This window comes from Xenopus tropicalis, chromosome 8 (genome assembly GCF_000004195.4).
Source record: "Xenopus tropicalis strain Nigerian chromosome 8, UCB_Xtro_10.0, whole genome shotgun sequence".
Taxonomy (NCBI): Eukaryota; Metazoa; Chordata; class Amphibia; order Anura; family Pipidae; genus Xenopus; species Xenopus tropicalis.
Genome location: NC_030684.2, coordinates 73,979,091 through 73,999,942, shown reverse-complemented (window position 1 = coordinate 73,999,942; position 20,852 = coordinate 73,979,091). Strand labels below are relative to the sequence as shown.

Below are 20,852 nucleotides of genomic sequence, written 5' to 3'. Positions count from 1 at the left end.
GGACTCAATGGTACTCTGCAGCTCCAACCTGGCCCAAGGAAAGTCACGATACTGAAGCTTGAATGAATCCGAAACTTTCGTACTTGGCGCGACAATACGATTTTGTTGCACAAATTTTGTTGCAAGGTATGAAAAAGTTGCAGAAAATACACACAGTACGAACAAATACGATTTTTTTGTATTTCTTTAATAAATAGGCCCCTATGTATGTTTCCCAATTTTTAATTGAATGTGTGCATGCACAGTGAACATTTCATTACATGGAAGAGCATGTGCACATGAACTGTGAGGATTAAGTAAATCAAGTAGGGTATGAGGGACTCCTTTGGGGACTTCAAATAGACCGTGCCCCAAATTTTTGGGGCTTGTGCCTAGGGTTACTGCGTTTCAATCAATTTTATAAATTTTACTCCCTTATTCATAACATTGGCATCATGTATTATTTTTACAAGTCAGGAGGGTAAAATACCAGCCAGGTGTCAACCCTACTTGTGCCTCTGATCCCCAGACTGCAATTAATTGTGTTTCCTTCTTTAAAAATCTATAGCTGTAGCAGGCTAAAATGTATGGTTACATATTCTCCTATTCATGTCTACCACTGAAACATCTGCCTGGTTGCTAGGGCGAAGTGGACCCTATCAACCAGATGCCGCCTTTAAAAAAAAAAAAAAAAAATCTACGCCTTGATAAATTCTATTAGAAGATGACCTATCATTTCAGTGTTACAAAGGTTGGTGTAGTTGAACAGCGTTTTCGTTTTTGTAAAATATTTATTTAAACATAGCGGCAGTAAAGTGGTCCTTTTAAAAGAAGGTATTTACAACAAAACGCGGGTCTGATTCCTGATACCCAATCAAACATCACTTTCCGATTCAGACTTCCCGTTTCTCTAATATAACGTCAGCAAACGTAAACCAATCAGAAAGCGAATTCATGTCTAAACAGAAAAACAAACGTTTCGCTTTGCTAACAGGCGGGCCAATAGAAACACGAGTTAGGGTAGTGTGGTAGTCCCACCCCTTTGAAGGTATTGTCCAATGGAATTAGTAAAAGGCCGGATGTGAGGTTCGGGGCACGGCGGAAAGCTCTGTCTGGTTTACTGAGGAGATATGGAGGCGCCGGCGGGAGAAAGCGAGAGAGTGAGAAATAATTGTGGGGGTGGGAGTAAAATAATAAGGTGCGCGCTGGGAGCATTATGACAGGCGATAGTGCGGCCAGCTCTATTTAGAGATGGGAGCACGTGATGATGCAGAGTGTGGCAACTGGTATAGGATGTGTGGCATGAAAGGTGCTGCAATGTAATGTAAGATTTAAACGTACATAGTGCTTTAAATCTATATGGAATCCCTTGGCCTCATTGTTAGTGCTACAGGTGCAGCTTTACTGCTATTTGGAACTTATAAGCATTTGTTTTTCTTACAACAGGGCCCAGATAACAGTGGGGAATCTAAATCTATTACTATATATTTGTGACCAGGGGGTGTAAGGAAAAGTTGGTTTTATAATGAGGGGTGGGAGAGGATGGGCAACAGATGCATGTAAAGAAAATTATATTGAGTGGTCTCAGGTTACAGTGTGGATGTTTGTTGACATTGGGTAAATGTGCATCTGGGCAATAATCAATAGCAGGCGGTTAGTAATTAGCTTTGCTCAGATAAAGGGTAATTAAAGCAAAAATTGTGTTGGCTGCCAGGTTTAACTATACACTTATCAGTGTTTGTACATGCGTTATATATCTGCAAAATGTTAAAAACCTCTGGACTTGTTTAGAAATGCAGTACTGTTAATGCAGGAGGACCGTAAGTAGAATAAACTGAGTTAAATAAAATTTTTCTATGAGGGAATATAACAGGAGACATGGATACTAGAAGTTTTATTACTTACCCTTACAGATGCTCTCAGCAGAGGGGGCTGATAAAGAAGGCTGTCCTGAAAGAGATCTAGTTGGCTTGTCTGCAAGCATTAATAGTGGTATGTATTGTTGGTATGAAAGCAAAATAACATATGCAGAAGACAATAGCTTTGCTAAAAGTTGATGTCTTTGTTTTTTTAGTATTTCACGCAAGTGACCACAGCAGTACAATTATTTGCAGATGGATGTAGCTTTCCTGTAAACTCTTGTTTTTTTGCAACCACTTTAGCACCTAAGTGCTGTAGCACACGGGGAGATTAGTCGCCCGCGATAAATCTTACTTGTCGCAGGCGACTATTCTCCCCGATATGACGTCCCACCAGCGAGAATGTAAATCGCCGGTGGGATGGCATACGCAGCGCTGGCGATTTATGCCATCCCACCGGCGATTTACATTGTTGCCGGTTGGATGTCATATCGGGGAGATTTGTCGCGGGCGACTAATCTCCCCGTGTGCAGGGACTGATCATGGTGACTAATAGTGCTGGGCGGTATACCGGTAAAAACCGATCACCGGTGTTTTTTTTTAAACCGATATGTATTTTCTACATACCCCCATACCGGTGTGCTTGAATACTTCCGGGTGCGCACGTGACGTCAGCGCGCACGTGACGTCAGCGCGCACGTGACGTCAGCGCGCACGTGACGTCAGCGCGCACGTGACGTCAGCGCGCACACTCTACAAAAGCGCCATCGCATTCAGAGTTGGATACCAATGTGAGCTGTCGGCGGTGGGGGTGCCTGGCAAGTAATTATATTTTATGTGAAGGGGATGGGGGGGTGTTATTTATGTGAAGGGGATGGGGGGGTTATACTTATGTGAAGGGGATGGGGTTGTGTTTGGGGGGGTTGTGATGGGGTGGGGTGGGGGGTTATATTTATGTGAAGGGGATGGGGGGCTGTTTGGGGTGGGGTGGGGGGGGGGTGTGCGGATGGGGGGGTGTTTGGGGTGGGGGGGGTGTGTGCGGATGGGGGGTGTTTGGGGTGGGTTGGGGGGGAGTGTGCGGATGGGGGGTGTTTGGGGTGGGGGGGGTGCGTGCGGATGGGGGGGTGTTTGGGGTGGGGTGGGGTGGGGACGTGCGGGGGGGTGGGGGGGCTGCGTGCGGATGGGGGGGTGTTTGGGGTGGTGGTGGGGTGTTTGGGGTGGTGGGGGGGGTGCGGGTGGCGGGTGTTTGGGGTGGTCACCTAATCATGCATGGGGAAAAAAAAATACCGTCAAATACCGTGATACCGATATAATTTTGAAAAATACCGTGATATAAATTTTTGGTCATACCGCCCAGCACTAGTGACTAATCTCTCCATGGGACATAAACCTAAAGCTTTGTCCTCTCTAGAATACAAGGCAATTTAATAATAGGAGCAAAATTTGCCCAGGTCAAGTACTTATAGCAACTAATCAGATTTTATTATGCAGGCCATAAATGATTTAGTAAATAGAGCAGTAGCAAATTTTGTTGCCCAACTAGATAAGTCTTTTATCTTAGAGCAGTGACACACAGAAAATTGTAGCCAGCTCCTGTTGCGCCTGCAAAATGCAAGAAAATACCCTGCCATAGCCATACTGAGAATTGTCTCTGCCAAAACATATGTAGAGACAGTTATCAGTATTGTCTCTTTCTCTTGCAGGTGTCTGTGGGACACAGGGACCATGGGGTATAGTATCTACCAGCAGGAGGCAGGACACTAGAAGAGGAAGAAGAGTACGAAGCCCCTCCTCCCTGCTACTATACCCCCGTGCATATCCTGTTAGCTCCAGTTTTTTTCTAGTGTCCTCAGGAGACAGGATCTCTCTACCATCCTACAAGAAATTTCTTCGTCCAGATTGAATCTGGCACCAGGGGCTGACCTACAGGGGCCTCTCCAAGGGCTTCCTATACAGGCTTCCCCCGCCGTGGGACTGAGCACACTGGGGCCAGTAAGCCTCCTCTGGAGCGGGCCAGACAGGAATCCCTGCCTCTACATGTGAGCGCAGAAGCTGTCCAGTGCTGCGTTTGCCAGAATCCAGGATCTCCATCCTGAACAGTTCCTCATCCAGGTCAGCCTATGCCTTTGCTTGCCCAGCCGCTTAGCCTGCCTACTCAGCCTGCCTTACCTAGTCCTCCCGGTCTTCTCTCCCCCTGTTCGCCCCCATGCGTTCCACCTTGCGTTCCACAGCAGTTCCTCTCTTTCGCGCGCTCTGACGTCACTGTGCGACTCCCTTCTTCGGCGCGCTTGTCCTTCGCGCCACATAGGCCTGCTCTCCATCCTGAACGGTTCTCCCTGCTGCAGCTCTCCTCGCATCACGGCTCGCCATCCTCACTAGGGTGGGACTCTGCATCGACTCTCCCGCTCTCCATCCTGAACGCGGTCGCTCCGCTCGCCATCCGGGGACCCCAGCCACTTAGATATTGAAGGAAAACGCAGGCCAGACGCTGGAGGGACGGTACCCGCTCAGGGGTGGGATATTTAACGGGGGAAGATCAGGCACATACCTAGGAATGGCTTAGGAAGGCATTGGCTATTATGGGCATCATTGGGCTGGAGATTACCTTGCCTGGCACTGTGCCAAGTCAGGGTGCCTGGCACTGTACTCCACTACCTAACCTGTACCTGGCACTGTTCTCAACCTGTGCCTGGCATGGTACTTAACTCGCACTTGGCATTGTACTCTACCTTGCCTGGCTCTGTACTTAACCTGTACCTGGCACTGTACCTAACCTGTGCCTGGCGTTGTACCTAACTTGTACTTGGCACTGTACCTAACCTGTGCCTGGCGTTGTACCTAACTTGTACTTGGCACTGTACCTAACCTGTGCCTGGCGTTGTACCTAACTTGTACTTGGCACTGTACCTAACCTGTGCCTGGCGTTGTACCTAACTTGTACTTGGCACTGTACCTAACCTGTGCCTGGCGTTGTACCTAACTTGTACTTGGCACTGTACCTAACCTGCGCCTTTGTACCTAACTTGTACTTGGCGCTGTACCTATCCTGTGCCTGGCACTTTACTTAATCTGTACCTGGCACGGTACTAACCTTTGCCTGGCAATGTACTCAACCACTACTTGGCACTGTACTTTCTCCTGTGCCTGGCATGTACCTGTCACTGGCACGGTACTTAACCTGTACTCTGCACTGTACTTCATCTACACCTGGCACAGTACTTAACCTGTGTTTGACATGGTACTTATCCTGTGCTTGGCACGGTACCTTACCTGTGCTTGGCACGGTACTTAACCTGTGCTTGGCACGGTACTTAGCCTATACCGGCAGTTAACCTGCGCTCGGCACTGTACTTCACCTGTGCTTGGCACTGTACTTCACCTGTGCTTGGCACTGAACTTCACCTGTGCTTGGCACTGTACTTCACCTGTGCTTGGCACTGAACTTCACCTGTGCTTGGCACTGTACTTAACCTGTGCTTGGCACTGTACCTAACTTGTGATTGGCACTGCACTTAACCTGTGCTTGGCACTGCACTTAACCTGTGCTTGGCACTGTACTTAACCTGTGATTGGCACTGTACTTAACTTGTGCTTGGCACTGTACTCAACCTGTGTTTGGCACTGTACTCAACCTGTGTTTGGCACGGTACTCGACCTGTGCTTGGCACGGTACTCGACCTGTGCTTGGCACGGTACTCGACCTGTGCTTGGCACGGTACTCGACCTGTGCTTGGCACTGTACTCGACCTGTGATTGGCACTGTACTCAACCTGTGATTGGCACTGTACTTAGCCTATGCCGGCTATTAACCTACGCCTGGCACTGTATTTAACCTTTCTAGCATGGTACCTAACCCTTGCTGGGCTCTGTGTTAACCTGCTCTGGCACGGTCCTTAACACAGGCTTGGCTCTGTATTTATCTGTACCTGGCACTTAACATGTACGTGGCACCGCACCTCACCTGTAATTGGCACGGTACTTAACCCATACTTGGCACTGTACCTAATACGTACTTACCCGTACTCTGTCCATGGCACGGTTATGACCACATACCGGCGCCATACCTGCCACGGTACTTGGCTCCGTACTACTCCTATACCTAGCACTGTACTAGGCACTGTACTTAACTCCGTACCTGCAAGGTACTTGGCCTTACTCCTGGCACTGCTCTTGCCACCACGCCTGCTGCTGCGCTCGGCTCCGTCTCCACACCGCCCCTGGCCCCATACCGACTACGTCCTGCACACCAGTACTTCACCGTACTCGGCTTGCACTGACACTGTAGTAAGCCTTCTACTACACGGTAATAGTCCCCATTCTGCCCTTACTCGACAGGATATTCCTTCACTACCGACCTTAAGCTGCTCTATGCTCACCGGGTTTTAGGGGTACTCCCCCTTATGGGACAATCCAACATGCGCTAAGTGTCGCTATGGGCCTCCTTTCTGGCAGAAAGGAACTGTTCTCTGTTTTGTCACAGTTTCTGGTTGCAGCGTTTTCCCACTCCTAGTCTTGCCCTCACCAGCCACCTTCCAACTCAGGGGTGGCTCCTGATCTGGCTACGGGGCACTATGCTTCAGTGCAGGCTCCCACCTTCAGCACGGATCCCACCCATGGGCCAATCTGCTTCCACTGGCATCCCCAGTCGGCCGCCCGCCTGGATAAGATATTGGACAGGCTGGGCCGCGAGGGTCCTGTTTCTTTCGGACCAAATAGCCCAAGCGCCAGGTCTTCCGTCCAGGAAGACTTAGCATTACGAGCCCATACACGCCTGACCATTGGGAGGATCATCCTTAGTGAAGGAGAGGTCTCCCAGATGACCTAAAGGAGCCATTTGACTCTTCCTAGTCACCTTCCGAAGCCTTTCTCTCTATCATTGCATCTTACGGTCACAAAATCTCCCAGGATTCTCCCAAGCATTAGTAATACCTTCCGTATTCCATATCAGGAACAACCAGATAACCTCAGGCAGCCTGAGTGGGATCGCCCAGAAGACGGTTCCGGGCCGATTGTTGTCCCCAACCCGGCTACCATTCCACAGCAAGGGCCGGTATAGTAATTCTCCTCCACCCTTCTGTGGACACTCCTCTCATCCACTCTCTCTCTTAGCAGAGAATGTTGACGTCCTATCGTGGTCCCATCCTGGGGCCCCCAGGCCACCCAGTCCTGGTCCAAGAAGCCAGCAGCCTAGCCTTCTGAATTCAGGATGCCAAGGAATTCATGGAAAAGCGGTTCACCGCTCTTCCCGTGGTGACATCTCTGGTCAGCCGAAACACCTCAACAGGTCGCTGAGCACCATACCTCCTAAGGCCTGCCCCTGCCGGGCCGGAGCTTCCCTAGACGAACAAGTCCAGGCCTTCCCGTCTCAGGGACCCTTCTTCGCCTTAGGACTCCAGCTCGAACTCTCCAGGGATACTCTCTCCCAGATTACCTGGCTAATCCCCGGTTTCAGGACCACACTCTCATAGGAGGCAGACGCTGCGGCCTGCCAACCCTCCAGGAAGCGGATTTCGCCTCAACTCAGAACCGTGGGTACACAGGATTCCATCCTCGGACTACCATCTCAAACTCCAGTCCAAACCACGTCTCATGATGGAACCCCTCAGGCCACCTATCGCGGCCTGAAATCCCAACGTACAACGGTGAATCCGGTCATCTAGGATGTTCACCTTCCACCTACCCTCCTTCCCATGGAAATTCTTACGCCTAGGGACAACAACCACCCCTTCCATTTACCCAGGGTCACCTTCATGACCTGCAGTGGAACATTCTGACCTAAGGATTAAGATCCTGCCCAAGACATGATTCCTTGCGTGGTGCCTCCGTACATATCTTCTGCCAAAGCCGGGCCCTCCTGGAATCTCAAGGGCGGATTCGGACTGTGGACGCCAGTCCAACAAGTTGGGTCATAGATCATTGGCTCAGAAACCTGGTCGGCTTCAGAAGAACATCTCCTGATCGGCACCAGGAAGATCAGGACAACCCGCCAGGGCATCCTTCTCCTAACCACATCGAACCGCAGGTCCCACAATTCAGGGCCAGCTACCATGACCCTCTTGCCCCACAGCCACGGGGACCTCATACAGCATACTCCTCCGCCTCACAGTCGTCAGAAAGATCAAGGAGGAAACAGGCACAGTCATTCTGGGGCCCTATACTGGCCGGAAAAGCCTGGTCCACCAACGATGGCGCTCAATAAGCCAGATCCTGGCACCTTCCTCAGGACTCCGACCCCTCGCTCAAGGTAGCACTCGCCAACCTGAGCCAGACCGACAGCGGACTAGCAAGCACAAGGCTTACACCAGAGGGTAGCCGTACCACGAACACAGCTCGGAAGCTGGTATCCTCCAAGGCCTCTCACCAAGCATGAAGGATCCACTAGACCTGACGCGTTCGGGACCATCCCTCCAGCTCCCTCCTTCTCTAGTTATTCCCACAGTTTAGTGGGGAAGAAGGGTGTGACCCTGGATTCTTCCAAAACCTAGATTGGCCTGGCTCGGCATCTTCCAGCGAAGATGGCCATCCTACCAGACGTCCACATTTTCCACAGGAAGACACACTCCTCCTGGTGACCCCACCTGGGACCTCAACCAGGCCCCTTCCTACTCGGCAACTCTGGCCCAGGGCCATCATCTCCCTTGTCTGCCTACCTCTAAGACAGTCCTCCTGACAGCTACCTCCTCGACCACGGAGTGCCTGATATCTCAGCATTTTACATCGGCAGCGCTACTTTCCTTCCTTCACGCGGACTGGGCAGTCCAAAGAACACTTCCCAGCATTGTTCCAAGGGTGAATCTCTCCTTCACTCAACCGCGTTACTTACATTCCCAAGGGCTTAAGAATTCTCCTCCCTCGGGGTAAAGACACGTACCGCAGGACCCGCGACACCAGATACAGAGCTCGCATGGCTTGGAGGAAGTCACCTCCCCTTGTTCCAGAGCATACTCCATTATGGCTATTGGATTAGGGGACTTCCGGTGCAAAGAGTCAGCCAAACAAGTCGGCAGAGGCTTCACTGGGACGCCTGTCCTCACTACCAATTACAAAACGAAGGGGTTTTGCGGCATCCAACATTCATCTTGGGAGCAAGCACGACAGGCGGCAGTTATTAAATACTAGCCCCGCTTCTCCCACCCTCTTGTTGGGGCAGCTTTGGTATGTCCCCATGGTCCCTGTGTCCCACAGACACCTGCAAGAGAAAAGGAGATTTTGTGATACTCACCGTTAAATCCTTTTCTCTCAGGGCGTCTGTGGGACACAGGGCTTCCCCCCCGGAAGCGGGCTATCCTGGAGTTCTCTCTACCTTCATTTACATAGTTCCTGGATAACCTTTGACAAAACTGGAGCTAACAGGATATGCACGGGGGTATAGTAGCAGGGAGGAGGGGCTTCGTACTCTTCTTCCTCTTCTAGTGTCCTGCCTCCTGCTGGTAGATACTATACCCCATGGTCCCTGTGTCCCACAGACGCCCTGAGAGAAAAGGATTTAACGGTGAGTATCACAAAATCTCCTTTTTGTAGTTGTTACAAGTAGCTCTGTGTGTCATTGCCCTAAGGGCTCTGGCACACGGGGAGATTGCCTTGAGAGGAAACTTCCGTGATTTCACTGAAATCGCGCCACCGAGTATGCCATCCCACCAACGATTTACATTTTCGCCGGTGGGATGGCATTTCGGGGAGATTAGTCACCCGCGAACAGGGAGATTTGTCGCGGGCAACAAATCTCCCCGTGTGCCAGAGCCCTAAGCCTCCAACAGTGATTATTGCTAATGTAAGTGTACATTTAGATAAGGATGCCTTGCGGTATGTAAAAAGATTATGACATGTAAGTGTTTCTTTGCTGCTCTCTTATGGCGGCCTTTCATTCTCTCACACTCCCCGCATTACTGGCCGTGGGGGAGGGGTAGGGGTTCTGCTCTCCCCTCATTGCCGGTTTAAACTAATCCCTATACCCCCTACTTTCAGGTTTCCTTCTTTCGAGGTGCATACGGTTCAGCTGTTCCACCCTCTCTCTGTGCGGGTGACAGTTGTTTACAGACCTCCTTCTTCAAAATCCTTGGCTACGTTTCTCTCTGACTTTGAATCCTGGCTCTCTTTTTTTCTATGCTCTGACACCCCTGCAATCATTTTAGGCGACTTCAATTGCCATATAGATGACCCCTCTCAGCCCTGGCCCTCTCGATTTCTCCATCTAACCTCCTCCTTTGATCTCCGGCAATGGACTAATACAGCTACCCATAAGGATGGTCATTTTCTAGATCTGGTCTTTTCTAAAAATCTAGATCTATCTACATTTAACAGTGAGCCTTTTCCTCTTTCAGATCATCATCTTATCTCCTTTTCCATCTCGCACGTGTCTCATTCTCCCTCTAACTCTCAGCCTAAAACCCTGATTCGCAACACGCGAATGGTTGATATAACTGCTCTCTCTAACTCTCTTAGTTCTAGCCTCTCCTCCTCCTGTGCTTCCTCTGATCCTGAGTTACTGGTAAATACCTACAATTCAATTTTATCATCTGCAATTAACACCCATGCCCCCCTGCAGCCCCAACGCAGTCGTGCCCGCAATCCCCGTCCCTGGCTTAACCCTCAGACACGATTTCTGCGCTCCTGTGCACGATCTGCTGAGCGCATTTGGAGGAAATCACGTGTTAAAGCTGACTTCCTCCATTATAAATTTCTTATGGTGTGCCTCAATACTGCCCTATCCCAGGCCAAGCAAGCATACTATAACACACTTATAAATAATAATAAATCAAACCCGCGGCGCTTATTCTCCATATTTAACGCGCTACTTCATCCCTCACCTAATGAATCAATCATATCTGAACACACCCCCCAGGACTTTGCTGACTTCTTTAAAAGCAAAGTCGATTCTATCCGCAATCAATTTTCCCAACCCTCGGACACCGGTAATCTCAACCTTCCTAAATCTCCTCTCTCCGTATTCAGCTCCTTCAGTCTCGTAACAGAGTCTGAAGTTTCTCAGCTTCTCTGATCCTCTCCGCCTACTACCTGCTCGCTGGATCCTATGCCCTCGTCCCTGCTAAAACAGTGCCCCCCTGCCCTTACTCCAGCTCTTACCCACATATTCAATTCCTCTCTGGCTTCTGGTACTTTTCCCTCTCTCTTCAAACAAGCATGTGTCAAACCCATTCTTAAAAAGGCTACACTGGACCCGTCCTGCCTTTCTAACTACCGTCCCGTCTCTCTCCTGCCCCTAGCCTCTAAACTCCTGGAACGTCTTGTCTTTTCTAGTGTAACTAACTTCCTCTGCACCCATAATCTGCTGGACCCTATGCAGTCTGGTTTTCGGCCTGCGCACTCCACTGAGACGGCCTTATGTAGAGTGGCAAATGATCTCCAGACTGCCAAGGCCAAAGGACGCTACTCGGTTCTCATTCTCCTAGACCTTTCCTCTGCTTTTGATACTGTCGACCATTCTATTTTTATGCAAATTCTCCATTCTCTGGGTATCCGGGATCAAGCTGCATCCTGGTTCTCTTCCTATCTCTCTAACCGCTCCTTCTCTGTCGCTCTTACTAACAACTCCTCTACCCCGGTTCCGCTTAGTGTGGGGGTGCCTCAGGGCTCTGTGCTTGGTCCCCTGCTGTTCTCCCTGTACACTCTCTCTCTAGGAGACCTTATTTCTTCTTTTGGTCTTAAATACCACCTATATGCAGATGACATCCAGATATATTTAGACACCCCTGCACTAACTGCTGATGTCCAAACCCAGATTGGTAACTGCCTCCTGGCTATCTCCTCCTGGATGAACCGACGCCAGCTCAAACTTAACCTAGCTAAAACAGAGCTCATGGTCTTCCCGCCCAAACCTGGCCCTCCTCCTCCTCCTTTCACCATTACTATTGATGGCATGACCATCAACCCTGTAAATTCTGCACGCTGCCTTGGGGTTATCTTTGACCAGTCTCTCTCCTTCTCTAACCATATTAATAACACTGCCAAAACCTGCCGCTTTTTCCTCCGCAATATTGCCAAGATACGCCCCTTTCTTTCACAAGCAACAGCTAAAACACTAATCTATGCCCTTATCCTTTCCCGCTTAGATTACTGCAATCTCCTACTAACCGGCCTCCCAGACTCCCACCTCTCTCCCCTGCAATCAATCTTAAACTCTGCTGCCAGGATCCTCCTGCTCTCTCCCTAAGAGGGATCCTGCTCAGCCTTAATTAAGCTCACTAGCATGGCTGCCTGTCAAGCAAAGGATAGCTTACAAAATCCTTCTGCTAACATTCAAAGCCCTTCACTCCTCTGCTCCTCACTACATTTCTTCACTGGTCTCCCTACATGTTCCTGGTCGTCTCCTCCACTCCTCTCAGAGCATTCGTCTCTTTACACCATCCACACCCACTGCGCTCTCTCATCTTAAACCTTTCTATCTCGCTGCTCCTTACCTCTGGAACTCTATCCCTGAATCCCTCCGTAGGGAAAACTCACCCACTCTCTTTAAGAAAAAACTCAGCTGTTACCTTCTGGAGCACTAAAACATTATTTTGCCCAGTCCTGCGCTTTAGGGCAAATGCCCATACCTGATGCACTCTTACCTTCCAGTTTGTGCCTGTATGTTACCCAACCACTCAGATTGTAAGCTCTACGGGGCAGGGACCTCCTTCCTACTGTGTCTCATACCACATGGCACTGTAATTTTGTATTCTGTAAGACTGTGCAGCGCTGCGTACCCTTGTGGCGCTTTATAAATAAAGTTATACATACATACATACAAGGTGACATTGATCTGGGTAACGATATCACATAACCTTTGTCTATTAAGATTTAATTGAGTAGAGAATATGAATTATACCATGTTACATCAGTTTGTCTAAAGTTAACAATAATAATTTCTTTTGTTAAAATACACATTAACTCATATTCAACCTTTTTGTAGATTTTATACACAAGAAGAACTATACAGATTTTATTTAACCACTTTATGATAAAGTTTGTACACACAATGCAGATGCTAAATTCTTTTTTTGACAGAATCTCTTATCTTTGATAGGCGATGACAATGCTGAAGAGTTAAGTAACACCAGGGAAATTAGTCCAGCTGATGTGATTCCCACAGTAGAGGAGAAAGAAGAAACTGAGAAGGAAAGTGTAAACATCTCCCCGGTTGGGAGGGGACTTTCTGGTAAGTGTGGTTCTATGGCTATTAAGGGCTAAAAAAATAATAGGGAAGCTGAAGCTGAATCATTGAAGTAAGAAAGTAACAGATGATAAGGCAAATCATAGAAGCTACCTAGAGCTAAAAATGAGGTACCGCATTAATAGGAAGTGTGCTTTCACAGGCAACCAGTACTATGTAATGTTCCAGCATACTTTGCACGTGTTTTCTTTAATGACAATTTGATCCTTTGTTGAATCATTCTGACAATACTTAGTTCTCTCCCTTCTTTTCCAGGCCATGCCTCAAAGTCTCTGCCAACACCTCCTTCAACTTCTTCCTCACCTATTTCCAGCAGAGCCAAGATGTCTTTAACAGGAACTGGCAAGCTCCCCCACGCTGCACAGAGCTTGGCAATGAGACTCCTGAATATCACCAGGGATGGAGCAGACAAGGTGCATCGTGCTAGGAAAACCATCCCTCGAGCAGTAAATGTATGTTTGTGCACATGCTTGAGAGTAAAAAAAAAAAGGATTAGCTTTACAATGTTATAGGGACATATGCAGAGAGCTTAAACAGATGCAGATGTGGAACTTTATATTGCATTTCAATGAATGAGTGAAAAACTCCCTTTAAGTGTTTATACAGAATGGCAGCTTAAAAACCCCAAAGATTTATTCTGGTGAAAAGGTAGAAAGTGGTGGCTGCAGCAGATAGGAAATGAATCTTGTCTCATTCATTTGAATGAAATAAATTAGCTGATGGGGCCTGAAAAGTAGTGACTGGAACTGGCAGGATAACTACTGCAGTATTGGGATTAAGAGGCCAGCTGTGGAATTACACTATATGCTGAAAAACACAGCTGCTAGGACTTCAGGGTCCATAAGGCCAATTAACATTTTTTTGCATCATCTGCAACATACCTAACACCTTGTCTACAACCAGAAGGACTTTACAGGCTGAGGTTTAGCTCCTTTAGATGATGCTGACCCACTTTTTTACCCTTGTGACTACACAACTTTATTATGAATGAAAAGTCATATACATTTCTTTAATTAATATTTTTGCAGGTGCCTGGAAATGGAGTGCTTGTATCTGATGGAGAAAAACAGAGTGTCCGAAGAGAGAGTGAGATGGAGACGAGAGACAGCCCAGGTATGCACTTCAAGGGGTGTTAAGAATAATTACCTTTTTTTTTTGGTTCTAATGCTTTTAATATCTCTCTGCCCAGACTCTACACAGAAAAGATCTAGCTCTTCATTGGTGGCAGATATATCAGCCAACCAGTCCAGAGAAGTAGAGGTAAGTAAATGTTGTTTGTAGGCACGAAGATTGTTGTAGGTAAAGGACAATCACTGAATAATGGATTGTACTTATTCCCCTATCCCTCTAACATCCAAAGGTCTCCTCCTTGCTCCTTTCCCCTGAGCCTGGTTCTTCTAGGGACCCAGAAGGAGTAGATGCTGAAGAATGGGAGCCAGAAGTGGGGGCAGAGTTTAGTCTCTTCTACGATAGTTTTTCCCTGGAGGAGCAAGGAGACAGTGACAGCAAGGTGAGGAACACTTCGAATTTTGTTTAGATTTTTTAACTTTTGTGAATACCAAGTTAAGTGAATACCATTTCTACCATTATTTTTATTGTCTATAGGAGGAGGAGGATGAAGAGGAGGAAGGATCTGGCAACCAATCTGAACGGGTAATTAGATATTCTTTAATGTGAGGGCTATAGGCTACATCCTACAGATAATGAGCATAAGTGAGAAAAATTGGGTTTACTTAAAAAAGCTCTTCCTTAACCAGAGCTCAAGCAGCATGAAGAAAAAGACTAAGAAGAAGTGGAAAATGGACAAAGCCTGGCTGAAGCCGACAAGGAAAAGGAAACGTAGAGAGAGAGAGAAACCAGTAACAGGTACGCTCAAGGCAGGTGATGTTAAGGGGGGGTAAGTTGGAAGGAGGGAAAAAGTGGTGGGAGGAAACACAAGATAGGTGGTGAGTGCTCTTGTGGTAGTCACAGATCCACCACCCCTCTTGTTACCCCGCTCTTGTAGCTGTCAGTTCCGTGGGGGTATCAAACAGTGAGTACACAGAGGTGCCTCTGGGAGCCCTGGATCTACCCAGCGAGGGGACACTGTCTCCCAACCATGCAGGTAACTTAATTTGCCTGTTAACAAGCTATGGCTAGTAATCTAAGCACTGTCATCTTACAGCCACCTTGCACACACTCCTGCATGGCAGTGCTACATCCCACATCTGATATTCTGTGCCCCTTTACCCTTTTTCATGCAGTCTTTCAACCATAACTGAATAATTTTCTCTTTGGCCTTTCTGTGATTGCTAACTTTTTCTTCAAAGGGATACTATCACGTTTTTACTTATGTAATGTAAGTTTTAACCTACATTTAACATTGTAATGTATACATATAAAACCCCGTTGTTCTGAATAAGAAATAGAAACCCACAAAACTTACCAGAATTGCCTGCAAGCTTCAGTACCAGCGGTTCTTAGCCTGAAAAGGCCCTAATGCATGTTCTCAGCCCAAGAACCATCAACACTGATACTTGCAAGTGGTTTGCATAACAGTGATTAACGGTCAGTTTAGGGTACTCCCACTGGCAGAAAAAATGCCCAATGTTAGATGCTATCTTTTCCAAGGTATTTTTGCTTTCTTAGATAAAAATGCTGAAAGAACAGATTCATTGTTTTCAGGAAGTTTCTCAACAATGATATTTGTTTCTAGGAGAGTCATCTCTGTTAATACATTAATATTTATGTTCTTTCTTGGGTTTAAATATATAAATCAAGAAATGTGTTAAAAAAAAAAAAGGTGATAGTGTCCCTTTAGTGCCATTATTTTCTTTCCACATGCCACGTGTTTAAATTTATGCAAACTGAAATCTCTCTATCTCAGGTGTGTGTAATGAAACCAGTTCCATGGATACAGAACGGTATGAAGAGCTTCCCCTTTGCAGCTGCCGCATGGAGGCTCCAAGTGTAGACAGAGTGTGTGAGCAGGCCAATAATATGTGTATGGCAACCGAAAGTGTGGATGGAGAGGTAAGCAAGCTAGACATGGATCACCAAGAGGGTGGTAAAGCATTTTTTTTTCTCTTCTCTCTGTTGAAGGTTACATTAAAATGTCTTTCCAGTACTTAGCTGATTAATCCTACCTCAAACACCCAAATAAGTATAGGTCTAGGGTCGGTTATCTAAAATGCTTGGGAGAATTCTGATTTTACACTTCATATATTATTTTTGTGTATTTATTTAAGCATAAACATACACACGGATCTATGCTAGCTTTATTAGAATCAAGTACAAAATGCTGTGTCTTTACAGAGAAAAAAATAATTTGGAAAATAAGAATCATGAATGATGATTGACGCCAGATATGTATTTTCCCTGTATTTTATTCTGTGTTCAAAAATGTTTTGTTTGCTTTGCCTTTAATTCTTTTGAGGGGTCATTTGTTTTTATAAGCCTAATTATAGTCAAACCTAATGTTTGCTTAATTAATATGTCTGATAAAAATCCATATTCTGTTTAACATAAGAAAATAAAGGGAGGTCTCTTTTACAAGCCCTGAGAGACAACCAGGATTGTTTCTAAAGAAATTATTTTGCTATCACTGCTGCTAGAATAAGCTGTAAGTAAGTGCTCAAATAGTATCCCTGCTCAAAGTATAGTTTTCTCATGATAAAAGAACACTACCTAGTAGCACTTAAATCCATATGCCTCCTCTTCCTCTGTGGATAGCACAGCACCCTCCAGCATATAATTACACACCTTAGGGACCATATAATGACTATTTCTAAATGCTATCAAACTCACAGAACAAATCCCTACCAGGTTCCCCTCCCACAGGCAGCATAGGGCAGGCAGAGTAAGGCACACACAGGCAACATAAGAAAAGGCAGAATATGGCACACATGGGCAGCATAGGGAAGGCAGAGTATGGCACACACAGGCAGCATATGAAAAGGCAGGGTATGGCACACATAGGCAGCATAGGGAAGGCAGAGTATGGCACACACAGGCAGCATAGGGAAGGCATAGAGCAGGCACTGCCTGCCCTACCCTGCCTACGTGTGCCATACTCTGCCTGCCCTATGCTGCCTGTGTGTTCCATACTCTACCTTCCCTATTCTGCCTATGTGTGCCATACTATGCCTGCTCTCCCCTGCCTATGTGTGCCATACTATGCCTGCCTTCTCCTGCCTTTGTGTGCCATACCATGCCTGCCCTCCCCTGCTTATGTGTGGCATACTATGCCTGCCCTATGGCACACACAGGCAGCATACAGTGACACAATGCTGGATGTGTCAGAGGGAATGTCTGAGGTGTGAACAATGTGGGGGATTACAGCCTGAATATGAGGTGTGAGCAATGCAGGGGGCCAGTTAATCTCAGTACTGATACCATTTAAATCTTACACAAAGATAAGCCATCAAAGCAGCCAGACAGGTGGGGGGGCCGCACAGAGGGGGGTTGCGGGCCACCAGTTGGACGGCCCTGATCTAGAGAACACCAAAGGTGAAGGGACTCTCCCAGGGCCTGCCTGACTTTTGGACATATTCCCATTACACACAAGCCCCTTTTAATTCTTTTTCTAGTTGTAACAGAAAAAATGGTTTTCTATACAACTGACATTTTTGTCACGTGTATGAAATTGCCTTTCATAAAGGTGAAAAAAAGCCAAGAAATATCTTTCAATGAAGACAGTTGGAATCATACGCTCCCAAGCAATGGAAATGTATCCATAACCCTAATAGTGTCCCTGTTAATGTTTTGTTTACTTTTTGAGTTGATGGTAAGAACATCCTACAGAGTTAGTATTTTTACTCTGTAAAGTTAAAGGGTCTTAATGAATTGTGTATTGCAGATATAATTTATCAGAAAGTCTTGAAATAAGGCTTTTGTGGTTCATGTGGTCAAGGAGAGTGTGTATTCTGGATTTTAGTATACAGTATTGTTCATGTGCCTAAGAACATTCAGTATAGTAGAGACAGCAGCTGCAAATAATGTTACATATAATTGTATCTGCTTTAATATGTCCTATTGTGTTTTGTATTTCACTAGCTTAGTGGCTGTAATGTTACAATCACGAAGAGAGAAACAATGCGTCCATCCAGCAGGGTCCCACTTATGGTTCTATGTGAGAGCCATCGGGCTAGGATGGTCAAACATCATTGTTGTCCAGGCTGTGGATACTTCTGTACTACTGTAAGTACCTAGTCACTGCTTAGGAAAATTGCATCTCATTTCCCAGAATTAGAGCATACTATATCCATTTGTTTTTCTCCTTCATTTTTAATCTTTAAGGAACCTTGTTCCTTTGCAAATAAAATGTTCCATTGGTTTACAGGGAACATTTTTGGAGTGTCATCCTGATTTTAGAATCAATCATCGTTTCCACAAGGCATGTGTCTCCCCATTAAATGGAATCATTTTCTGTCCCCACTGTGGAGAGGATGCATCTGAAGCTGAGCAAATAACTATAGCTAAGGCAGATACCCCAGTGCCCATACCTGCGCCTCCTCACCATGATGGAGGGGGACCCGGCAGGGCTGATACTACACAGCCTAGGTGAGATTGAGGCATCAGTATATATTACATGCAGTTTGTGGGATAAAAGTTATAAATAATTTTATTTCCATCTAATCTCAGTGCACGTATGCGTGGTGTGGGTGAGGGGAAGAGATCTGCTCTGGAAAATACCTCTAACGAGGAGCCACAAGGTCCTTCTGTGCTTCTGCATTCAGGCGTGTATCTAAGTACTGCAGGTTTACCACCTGGACATGCTCGTGATGCTCTTGAAAAGGCCTTACAGTCCCAGGAGACTGACAGGTGACATTAGTTCTGTCCTTATTTCAATTACCTTACCATCAGTTTATTTTTTTATATTCATTTCACTTTAAATAGATGCTTTATATGGTATTAAATGAGTGGGCAAATTATTTTGTTTTTTCAAAGCAGGGGGAACATTTTATAACTTTATTTCAGAATCTGCAGCTGGAGCATAGATTTTTTTTTTTTTATTGAAAAATAAAGTTTGTACTCATTTGGACATAGGTACAGTGGAGCAAACGTCACTTTCCAAGATGCTGGATGCTTATCTGTTAAATAATATGGTTTCTCATTACCTTTTCTTGTTTTCTTTATGCTGGTTTAGTCTTCTACAGGGCAGGAACTGTCATTCTCTCACAGAAAGGTTAGTTACTAGGGTTATTTACATATGATTTCTTGATGCAGGGGAGGTTGTAATATTGACTTTTCTTTCCCTGTGATGTTAACAATCCACTCTGGGTATTGCTTTGGGCAATGCCCCATATGGCAGTGTGGAGCGTATTGATGCCTTGGGGTTTTGTAGCTCAATGGCCAAGAGGGACGAAAAGGTATAGTTTTTGTTACTAAATTTTACTGTGTACATTGTAAATAAATTATTCTACCATTTAAAATGTTATTTAACCGATTTAATGTATTTCTTTTTGGCTGTATTATTGGTGTGTAGGCATCTCAGGTCATTGTGCCTGATCCTTTGCTTTCAGAAGGAGCCAGCACTGCACAAATCTGCACAAATGCTTTCAGATAAGCGATTCTTTCTCCTACTCATTTTTCTTTCCCAAGTTGCATGGGACTTAGTTGTTCTATTGTTTCTCCTTCTCTGGTTCTATTCTCATAGCTACCAGTAGGTGAGCATTTTTTAGCAATGCAAATGATTTCTGATTTTTTATCCCTACAGTGTTGAAACCTGATTTTTGTAAGTGTAAGGGGGTCTGTGGTTTTCCTCCCACTGTATTTAGTCTATTTGTGGTGTCACTACCCTCTGCCTAGGGTGATTGTTTGTTTTTTGAAGCTACTGTAACATTTTTTACAAATGCATATATTATATATAATTACATCAGGTACAGTAGTCATTATTGCCCTAAAAATGTACAATGTGCATTTTAATAACCATCTGTACCAGCAATGTTAGCCATTAGGGTTATGGCACACAGCATTTTTTCCACTAGTGGTCAGGACAGCTAAAATGCCCCATTATCACTCCTGATAATATTAAATGAAAAACACATTGAGTGCTTTTAGCCCAGAGCAGGGCCAGCAACATGAAACATGGAAAGCAGGGAGCTCCTAGCAGTTCAGGCAGCTGAATACTTCAGCAGAGGTGTCAGGGTGCTGTTATCTGGTTACCTGCTCCTTGTGCTACTGATCAGCTGCTGGGGGTGGAAAGGGGGGTGAAGGACATTACTCCAACTTGCAGTGCAGAAGTAAAGAGTGGCTGAATTTGAAATTAAGAGTTTGGGCATGCTGGGATTTTAAATTCTGTACGCTGGACCTTGCTGGAAACGTCAATCAAATGTTATAATATATATTTGTTTGCAGCAGGATATATGAAACAGCCACAATGATGAAGGATACTTAAAACAACACAGATCATATATATATATAATATATAGGGAAGACAAAAATAAGACATCCTAGATCTGAATGAATGAAATATTCTTATTAAATACTTCTTTCTTTACATAGTTGAATGTGCTGACAACAAAATCACACAAAAATTATTAATGGAAATCAAATTTAACAACCCATGGAGGTCTGGATTTGGAGTCACACTCAAAATTAAAGTGGAAAAAAACACTCCAGGCTGATCCAACTTTGTAATGTCCTTAAAACAAGTCAAAATAAGGCTGAGTAGTGTGTGTGGCCTCCACGTGCCTGTGTGACCTCCCTACAACGCCTGGGCATGCTCCTGATGAGGTGGCGGATTGTCTCCTGAGGGATCTCCTCCCAGACCTGGACTAAAGCATCCACCAACTCCTGGACAGTCTGTGGTGCAATGTGGCGTTGGTGGATGGAGCGTGACATGATGTCCCAGATGTGCTCAA

At 46.0% G+C, this 20,852-nt stretch overlaps 1 protein-coding gene across 7 annotated transcripts in view; it reads left to right on the top strand.

Annotated features, from left to right (window-relative positions):
• Positions 1 to 1,006: 1,006 nt before the first annotated feature.
• The window catches only part of ehmt2 (euchromatic histone-lysine N-methyltransferase 2), a 32,077-nt gene continuing 12,231 nt past the window's right edge, over positions 1,007 to 20,852 (top strand). The window contains exons 1-15 of one of the 7 annotated variants that reach the window (XM_004917128.4): positions 1,035 to 1,139; positions 1,893 to 1,971; positions 12,862 to 12,993; positions 13,264 to 13,460; positions 14,037 to 14,121; positions 14,198 to 14,268; positions 14,369 to 14,518; positions 14,614 to 14,661; positions 14,766 to 14,874; positions 15,014 to 15,112; positions 15,875 to 16,020; positions 18,043 to 18,186; positions 18,329 to 18,549; positions 18,631 to 18,810; positions 19,136 to 19,174. In XM_004917128.4, the coding sequence (XP_004917185.1) occupies positions 1,110 to 1,139; positions 1,893 to 1,971; positions 12,862 to 12,993; positions 13,264 to 13,460; positions 14,037 to 14,121; positions 14,198 to 14,268; positions 14,369 to 14,518; positions 14,614 to 14,661; positions 14,766 to 14,874; positions 15,014 to 15,112; positions 15,875 to 16,020; positions 18,043 to 18,186; positions 18,329 to 18,549; positions 18,631 to 18,810; positions 19,136 to 19,174 (1,730 nt within the window). In that variant the 5' untranslated portion in view covers positions 1,035 to 1,109. Of the gene's footprint in view, positions 1,140 to 1,224; positions 1,304 to 1,892; positions 1,972 to 12,861; positions 12,994 to 13,263; positions 13,461 to 14,036; positions 14,122 to 14,197; positions 14,269 to 14,368; positions 14,519 to 14,613; positions 14,662 to 14,765; positions 14,875 to 15,013; positions 15,113 to 15,874; positions 16,021 to 18,042; positions 18,187 to 18,328; positions 18,550 to 18,630; positions 18,811 to 19,135; positions 19,175 to 20,852 lie in introns of those variants that run through there. The other 6 variants (XM_004917129.4, XM_018096667.2, XM_004917130.4 and 3 more) reach the window with 6 other exon arrangements.